We start from the raw sequence: 9,744 nt of genomic DNA on the forward strand, positions 1-9,744 counted from the left end.
TTACCATACTTATATAGATAGAGAAATACTTCAATTTTCATCCAGAACTAACCCCTCGTCAAACATGGTTAAATCTCTTACCATACTTATATAGATAGAGAAATACTTCAATTTTCATCTAGAACTAACCCTTCGTCAAACATGGTTAAATCTCTTACCATACTTATATAGATAGAGAAATACTTCAATTTTCATCTAGAACTAACCCCTCGTCAAACATGGTTAAATCTCTTACCATACTTATATAGATAGAGAATTACTTCAATTTTCATCCAGAACTAACCCTTCGTCAAACATGGTTAAATCTCTTACCATACTTATATAGATAGAGAATTACTTCAATTTTCATCCAGAACTAACCCTTCGTCAAACATGGTTAAATCTCTTACCATACTTATATAGATAGAGAAATACTTCAATTTTCATCTAGAACTAACCCTTCGTCAAACATGGTTAAATCTCTTACCATACTTATAGATAGAGAAATACTTCAATTTTCATCTAGAACTAACCCTTCGTCAAACATGGTTAAATCTCTTACCATACTTATATAGATAGAGAAATACTTCAATTTTCATCTAGAACTAACCCCTCGTCAAACATGGTTAAATCTCTTACCATACTTATATAGATAGAGAAATACTTCAATTTTCATCCAGAACTAACCCCTCGTCAAACATGGTTAAATCTCTTACCATACTTATATAGATAGAGAAATACTTCAATTTTCATCTAGAACTAACCCTTCGTCAAACATGGTTAAATCTCTTACCATACTTATATAGATAGAGAAATACTTCAATTTTCATCCAGAACTAACCCCTCGTCAAACATGGTTAAATCTCTTACCATACTTATAGATAGAGAAATACTTCAATTTTCATCTAGAACTAACCCCTCGTCAAACATGGTTAAATCTCTTACCATACTTATATAGATAGAGAATTACTTCAATTTTCATCTAGAACTAACCCTTCGTCAAACATGGTTAAATCTCTTACCATACTTATATAGATAGAGAAATACTTCAATTTTCATCTAGAACTAACCCTTCGTCAAACATGGTTAAATCTCTTACCATACTTATAGATAGAGAAATACTTCAATTTTCATTCAGAACTAACCCTTCGTCAAACATGGTTAAATCTCTTACCATACTTATATAGATAGAGAAATACTTCAATTTTCATCCAGAACTAACCCTTTGTCAAACATGGTTAAATCTCTTACCATACTTATAGATAGAGAAATACTTCAATTTTCATCTAGAACTAACCCTTCGTCAAACATGGTTAAATCTCTCACCATACTTATATAGATAGAGAAATACTTCAATTTTCATTCAGAACTAACCCTTCGTCAAACATGGTTAAATCTCTTACCATACTTATATAGATAGAGAAATACTTCAATTTTCATCCAGAACTAACCCTTTGTCAAACATGGTTAAATCTCTTACCATACTTATATAGATAGAGAAATACTTCAATTTTCATCTAGAACTAACCCTTCGTCAAACATGGTTAAATCTCTTACCATACTTATATAGATAGAGAAATACTTCAATTTTCATCTAGAACTAACCCCTCGTCAAACATGGTTAAATCTCTTACCATACTTATAGATAGAGAAATACTTCAATTTTCATCTAGAACTAACCCCTCGTCAAACATGGTTAAATCTCTCACCATACTTATATAGATAGAGAAATACTTCAATTTTCATCCAGAACTAACCCCTCGTCAAACATGGTTAAATCTCTTACCATACTTATATAGATAGAGAAATACTTCAATTTTCATCTAGAACTAACCCTTCGTCAAACATGGTTAAATCTCTTACCATACTTATATAGATAGAGAAATACTTCAATTTTCATCTAGAACTAACCCCTCGTCAAACATGGTTAAATCTCTTACCATACTTATATAGATAGAGAAATACTTCAATTTTCATCCAGAACTAACCCCTCGTCAAACATGGTTAAATCTCTTACCATACTTATATAGATAGAGAAATACTTCAATTTTCATCTAGAACTAACCCTTCGTCAAACATGGTTAAATCTCTTACCATACTTATATAGATAGAGACAATTTTCATCTAGAACTAACCCCTCGTCAAACATGGTTAAATCTCTTACCATACTTATAGATAGAGAAATACTTCAATTTTCATCCAGAACTAACCCCTCGTCAAACATGGTTAAATCTCTTACCATACTTATATAGATAGAGAAATACTTCAATTTTCATCTAGAACTAACCCTTCGTCAAACATGGTTAAATCTCTTACCATACTTATATAGATAGAGAAATACTTCAATTTTCATCCAGAACTAACCCTTCGTCAAACATGGTTAAATCTCTTACCATACTTATATAGATAGAGAAATACTTCAATTTTCATCCAGAACTAACCCTTCGTCAAACATGGTTAAATCTCTCACCATACTTATATAGATACAAAAATATATAACCAAATCTAACCTCTCTTCCTCAAATAAACATTATTTAGCTGTGAACTGGCATCTAGTTTTCTCAAAGACTGAGAACAATAAGAAAGATGGAACCAGATGAAACAGTTGTCCTACCTTAAGATCGGCACCACGTCTGATAACAGATTCTGCTGTTCTAGTATAATCTACAGGTAATACATCATCCCACCCTATAAACTTTGTTTTAAATATCTGAGATTCAGTTCTGAAAAAACAAAACAATGAAAATTAACGAAATACAAATGTTTTATACCAAATGTACGAAAGCACATGTCCTAAAATCAAATCTTAGCCGTCAAAGTTTATAAACTTTGTCACAAATATTTTGAAATCTAAATTTCTATTAATAACAATTGAAATAAACAAGTTATCACAATAGATTACAATATCAAGGTCTCGAAAACACTGGCAGAAACACCCCAGCCAATAGATCTAGTGTTAAATATCTGTTGCATTCAGAAACTATAATCCGAAAATAAACTAAGGTTCCTACAAGGAAACACTTGGCTCTTAACAGACCTGGATATTTTACATTATCCCTATCCCAAGATAAGATTTGTAGGTTAAACATGAATAGCAAACCTTAATTCATACAACTTGTTTAACGGCTTTATGATCCAAACGCCGAGAGAACAGCGAAACTAAGTGTCTAGTCATTGAAGAACTTTGTTAAATAGTGACAAGATCAGGCCAACACAAGTAATGTACAAGGTTTGTATCAATTGATCTTACCCCTCTAGACAGCGTGATAAAGTTGAGAATTCAGGTCTGTGAATCATGGAGTGTAATTCTTGTGAAAGTTTTAACGCTGCGGCTCGAATTAATCTGGTAGATTTCTTACCAATCCTAGAAATATGAAATAAACATCATTGCAGTAAAAATATTATATATTATATTATAAACCAAGGCCCCATTCGCTACAGGTCGTGCATTTTAAAAAGTATGCTAATTTTGCTGTCCTGGCAACATTTCTCTCTGGGCACTGCCCGTCTTCATTGGTTGAATTAAGTGCAAAAAAGAAGGATATAAAATTCCATTCAGTTTATTTTTGGGACGTGGATAGTTTGATACTGGAAAGTAATAAGTATCACTTGGTTTGTATTTACTAAACATTTTGGAAACTGGGAATTAATCATTAATAATTATATCACTTGTCACTATCTAGATTGACTGCCTATCATTGTTAGACAGTAGAATATAGAAAGTTGTTAAAAACAAGAAAGTAACTTACCATATAAATATATCAGTTATACAATCTAAGATATAAACACATTTAGAATCTAGTAAAGATTGAACCAGTCGATTGTTAGGAATCTCAACTAAAATAGAAAAACACAAAAATTACTGAAAATTTATATCTTAAAAGACAATCCAATCAAAGTTTATAGATTCTAAAGGCTTCCTCACACCATAGTGATCACCAGTTATAAATAAGAATAGCCGTTATAAGTTTTAAACGCAACTCGTATGTTACTAAGTTTTAAACGCAACTCGTATGTTACTAAGTTTTAAACGCAACTCGTATGTTACTAAGTTTTAAACGCAACTCGTATGTTACTAAGTTTTAAACGCAACTCGTATGCTACTAAGTTTTAAACGCAACTCGTATGCTACTAAGTTTTAAACGCAACTTGTATGCTACTAAGTTTTAAACGCAACTCCTATGCTACTAAGTTTTAAACGCAACTCGTATGCTACTAAGTTTTAAACGCAACTCGTATGTTACTAAGTTTTAAACGCAACTCGTTATGTTACTAAGTTTTAAACGCAACTCGTATGTTACTAAGTTTTAAACGCAACTCGTATGTTACTAAGTTTTAAACGCAACTCGTATGTTACTAAGTTTTAAACGCAACTCGTATGTTACTAAGTTTTAAACGCAACTCGTATGCTACTAAGTTTTAAACGCAACTCGTATGTTACTAAGTTTTAAACGCAACTCGTATGCTACTAAGTTTTAAACGCAACTCGTATGTTACTAAGTTTTAAACGCAACTCGTATGCTACTAAGTTTTAAACGCAACTCGTATGCTACTAAGTTTTAAACGCAACTCGTATGCTACTAAGTTTTAAACGCAACTCGTATGTTACTAAGTTTTAAACGCAACTCGTATGTTACTGGTAATCACAACCAAATACAACTAGTAATCACAACCAAATACAACTAGTAATCACAACCAAATACAACTAGTAATCACAACCAAATACAACTGGTAATCACAACCAAATACAACTGGTTATCACAACCAAATACAACTGGTTATCACAACCAAATACAACTAGTAATCACAACCAAACACAACTAGTAATCACAACCAAACACAACTAGTAATCACAACCAAATGGTAATCACAACCAAACACAACTGGTAATCACAACCAAACACAACTAGTAATCACAACCATACACAACTAGTAATCACAACCATACACAACTAGTAATCACAACCATACACAACTAGTAATCACAACCAAACACAACTAGTAATCACAACCAAACACAACTAGTAATCACAACCAAACACAACTAGTAATCACAACCAAACACAGCTAGTAATCACAACCAAACACAACTAGTAATCACAACCATACACAACTAGTAATCACAACCAAACACAACTAGTAATCACAACCATACACAAACTGGTAATCACAACCAAACACAACTAGTAATCACAACCAAACACAACTGGTAATCACAACCAAACACAACTAGTAATCACAACCAAACACAACTAGTAATCACAACCAAACACAACTAGTAATCACAACCAAACACAACTAGTAATCACAACCAAACACAACTAGTAATCACAACCAAACACAACTGGTAATCACAACCAAACACAACTGGTAATCACAACCAAACACAACTAGTAATCACAACCATACACAACTAGTAATCACAACCAAACACAACTAGTAATCACAACCAAACACAACTAGTAATCACAACCAAACACAACTAGTAATCACTATGATGTGAGAGCAACTTTATCTACAATAATATACTATTCAACAGTAAGGTAACTAACCTTGTGGTAAATCCAGATATCCTTTTCCTAAACCAACTTTATATAATCTAGCGTCTGCTACGGGTACGTTAGTCATCTCACTGATTTTAATATCAAGATTCTCCGGAGGACCGTCAATAAATCTCCAGAATTCTGGAGTCTCCTGATTCTGTGCCAGGCTGATGATCTCTGCTTTATTTTTTCTTTCATTTTTGTTGATTTTTTCTGCTATTAATCTAGAAACACAGTAATATTAATATTTGATTGCTTTCAGTTGATTAAACATGGTAGTTGAATCCATGACCTTTTAACAAAAGGCTTTTATCAATAAATAAATGGGTCCATCGTTCACTTTAACCAAATGGCTTTTTAAAGGTGACAAATTTTGAACAAAATGACTTTTTAGAGGTTTTTAAAATTTTTAACAGATCAAATAGACCTTTTCATACAACAGTTTATAATGAGAATAGTTCAATAATTCAATCTCCAGGAATGTACGCTGCTAAATACTTGAAAATAAACAATCTTATAACAGAAGAAGGTAGGTTTTGAACGGATCTCTGCTCTTTTGCTTCGTCCAACAATTGTTTTAATTGTATTACATTGTTTGTTTGTTTGTTAAAGGGTAAATTGTAAACAGGCCAGGTCAGATATCAAAGATATTACCATCATTATTTCTATCAACTGCAGAAAGAATATTTAGCAAACTAACCTTGTTTTAGTCCGAGTAACACCTTTAGCTAATTTTCCAGACCAAATAAATATTTTTTCTCCACCATCCATAAGATAGACATGTCTAATATCTAAACTTTTAACATTAACAGGAACTCTTTCAAGATGAACAAACTTGGTACCAGTTGCTCGATACAGTCTATGTTCATATTCCTACAGTAAAATAAAACAGAAAAAATTTGTGAAGATAATTTTTACCAATATTCTAAAACTTGATCATTTTTATTCTTGGCTTTACCAGATTTACATTGCTGCAGATAATCAGGTGATAGATCAATGGCAAGGATCAGCTGTTGGACAGAAACCAGAACGCTTCTTTGTAAAATGATTGACAAGAGATTTGGACTGGAGGTAGGTAGGTAGGTAGATGACAAGTTAACGTTCGCTTCCAGCAGATGCTGATATCGCAAACTAGGTAGTTGTTGGTAGTCTTAGTAGTTGGTAGTTGGATTGTTTGGACTGGACAAGTTGTTAGCCTTGTATACCATAAACAAGCCGTTACCATGGTTACCAATAGAGAGTGACCTCTGATGCTATCCCAATTCTAAGCATAAAAACTAAACCACTGTCAATAATCATAAAAGTTTCTTCAAAAAAATGGAAAAAAATAAAGAAAAGATCTGTCATACCACATCTTCTACAGAGTAAAAACCACTAGCTGTTCTTCCTCCCTCAATATATGATACTCCATTAGGAAACATATCTAAAAATTCATCATCTTCATCATTCATTTCTTCTCTTATTGTCCGACATTCTGCTCCGAGTAAATTCCGTAGATTTACAGCATGAATAGCCGAACATGCCTTCTTATCTAGCTGTAATATAGATCAGAAATTAAAATATTTTACTACAAATTCTAAAACATCAGTGTATTAAGATATAAATCTGTTTGGAATAAAACTTACTGATCTAAAATACAATCTTATATATTTAAGAAGAGTAGAAGGTTTCTCAAATTAAAAGATTTATAAAATCTGTAAGAATAAGTTTTCTATTATAAATTACAAACTAATTTCACCCGAGTTTAAAATATATTAACTTACAGAAGCTTTCTCACCAATCCAGTACCAAATATTCCAATTTAAACTCTGAGAATCATCAATAAATGTTTTTAATATAATATAACAATCAGCTTCATAGAATTTACCAATCAAAGCTGAAAAATAGAAAAACAACTTTTATAAAGTTTAATAGAGAAGTCATGTAAACTAGAATTACAACAAACAAAAATAGTGGAAGCTCTAAAATTTATTAGGTAAAAACTGTAAACTAGAATTTCCAAAACTGAGAAAAAATATTATAATAATTTCTATAGAGAGAATCAAATAAAATAGAGTTTTACATCCTACTTGTCTACACCTGATTAGACTAATGAAGATCTGTATCCCATTAACAACAAAGACCCATAATTCCAAATTTTACCTCAAATAATAAGAATAGAACTCTTAAATCAAAGAATAGAAAAACTATTTCTTACCTTCCTCTACTTGTATAGGTACAAAGTTTTCAATTTCCCAACACGTTAAATCTGTTAAAATATAATTAACAATAATATATAAATCAAATTTACACTTTACAGAAGAGAAAACTTATACATTTACAAATAAAAACACCAAGTAGAAACGATCTGACTTCAAAACAAAACTAGCGGTAAGATTGTTTTGAGAATACCTGACCTGGATTTATTGATAGAAATGTAATTAAGATGAATTAAGATGAAATACCAACCTGGAATCTGGCCTACATCCTCGTCAAATATCTCACTATAATTTAAATGTGGTCTCTCTAAATTCTCATTCCATTTCTTCGGTCTAAAATAATAATCAATTTATACACAAAATACTAAATAGAAAAATAGAAAAATGGTTTGTACCCTAAATTAAACCCCAAATTCATTTCTAACAAATGTAGAAATATGATTTTTATATGTTTTTTTTTGCTCCAAAATATGTGTCAGAATGCACCTTATCAATTCCATTTTTCAAAAATTTTCTTGGTAGAACTTTCTATGACATTTCCTGATGTTTGAGATTCCACAGAGCTGCTGCATTTCAAATCTCAACCTCGACTGTTGTCCCTCATTGAGTCAGTCTGCCCCCTATTTGTACCCCCAGTCTTAAAACAGTGGCGCCACCACTGAATATAACTTACTTGAGTTGAGCTTTCTCCTCATCATCTTTACTGGGTGTGTCTAGTTTGGTTTTAGCCACGTCTCTCATACCCTAGAAAATAACAGAACCTGAATTAAAATCAGTCATAGTTTCAACTGATTGATATTCTAATTTTCAAAGGAAGTTTAATTTGTACAGCCTTTAGCAGACTTGGCCTTGGTTTATTTTTCCATCTGTATGATTAGATGGTTCTTCAGAGATAGCCCTTCCGACCTGCATCCACATGGGAAAAAGGTATTATTATTTTCTCCAGCAGGTTTAAATCATTGAGCCATCAGGGTCCTCCCCACTCTTAAAGAACGAGACCTACCCAACTGCAACAACCTAAAATAAAGGATCAGGGGCAGTAAGACATAAAGATAGTTTGAAAATTCCATTATGTTACCTTTAAAACTTTTTCACTCTCCTGTCCGTCTCTACGTCTTCTCAATCTTAATTTACGAGCTACAGGATCTCCTTTACTAGCTGGAAATATTCAAAACATCGTTCAGGGTTTCCTTTCGATAGATTTATAGTGATTTAGTCAGGGCTTTTCAAAAATGTCAGTTTAGAGGGGGAGTCGGTTTACAGATGATTGGAGAGGTTTCAATGTAACTTAAAAACTGTTTCCAGAATAAAAACAACTTACGTGGTGTTTGTCCTGTAGATTCAAGAGGAGCAGCTCCAGCTAGTTGTAGTTGATTATTTAACGAGAAATCTATATTATAAAAAGATAAATCTTTACGAAGTTCGGCAGGTTTCGGTGGCATGACTAAATCAGGGTTCTCACGTACATCTAGAGTCTAAAATAAACAAAAATTGATATTAACAAACATAATTACTATTCTAAAATAAGACAATGAAAATGTCTTCTCCTTTTAATTTGGACAGGAAATGAATTAATCAGATTAACTTAACAACAAGAACACGATAATAAAATATCATTGTACGCAAAGGAACTCAGTCACACTTTGTGGACTACTTTTAAACGACAGTGGTGCCAACTGGCATGTAATACATTTCACACTGTCTTTGTGAGGATTGTGTATCTGAACATGAGATGAACAATAGTCTATTAAACATTGACCTCAGTGTTTTCTGAACATAGGGAATAAAGGTTGTAAAATTGAATTGATGAAAAAGTACAAAAAGCACAGGCACTGGACATATGACCTAATACTGTCACAAAGCTAGGAATATATTGTATGGTGTAGAAATAAGACTGTTTAACTATCTATAGATACTCCAGGGCCAGTGATTTTAGAAATGTAAACAATACCTCTAATTCTGGTAGAAGATGTAGAATATCAGGTAGAGTTATTAATCTATTAGAATTTAATATAACTTCTTAA

The 9,744-nt window shown here is 32.1% G+C and overlaps 1 protein-coding gene across 1 annotated transcript in view; it reads right to left on the reverse strand.

Annotated features, from left to right (window-relative positions):
• The window catches only part of LOTGIDRAFT_145300 (hypothetical protein), a gene marked incomplete at both ends in the record, with an annotated part of 26,034 nt that extends 16,294 nt beyond the window's left edge, over positions 1-9,740 (reverse strand). The window contains 14 exons of the mRNA XM_009057609.1: positions 2,583-2,702; positions 3,230-3,343; positions 3,729-3,816; positions 4,112-4,138; positions 5,532-5,746; positions 6,223-6,395; positions 6,872-7,057; positions 7,286-7,398; positions 7,720-7,770; positions 7,971-8,053; positions 8,394-8,464; positions 8,799-8,878; positions 9,042-9,195; positions 9,672-9,740. Coding sequence (XP_009055857.1) covers positions 2,583-2,702; positions 3,230-3,343; positions 3,729-3,816; positions 4,112-4,138; positions 5,532-5,746; positions 6,223-6,395; positions 6,872-7,057; positions 7,286-7,398; positions 7,720-7,770; positions 7,971-8,053; positions 8,394-8,464; positions 8,799-8,878; positions 9,042-9,195; positions 9,672-9,740 — 1,544 coding nt within the window. The remainder of the gene's footprint in view (positions 1-2,582; positions 2,703-3,229; positions 3,344-3,728; positions 3,817-4,111; positions 4,139-5,531; positions 5,747-6,222; positions 6,396-6,871; positions 7,058-7,285; positions 7,399-7,719; positions 7,771-7,970; positions 8,054-8,393; positions 8,465-8,798; positions 8,879-9,041; positions 9,196-9,671) is intronic.
• Positions 9,741-9,744: the final 4 nt, after the last annotated feature.

This window comes from Lottia gigantea (genome assembly GCF_000327385.1).
Source record: "Lottia gigantea unplaced genomic scaffold LOTGIsca_303, whole genome shotgun sequence".
Taxonomy (NCBI): Eukaryota; Metazoa; Mollusca; class Gastropoda; family Lottiidae; genus Lottia; species Lottia gigantea.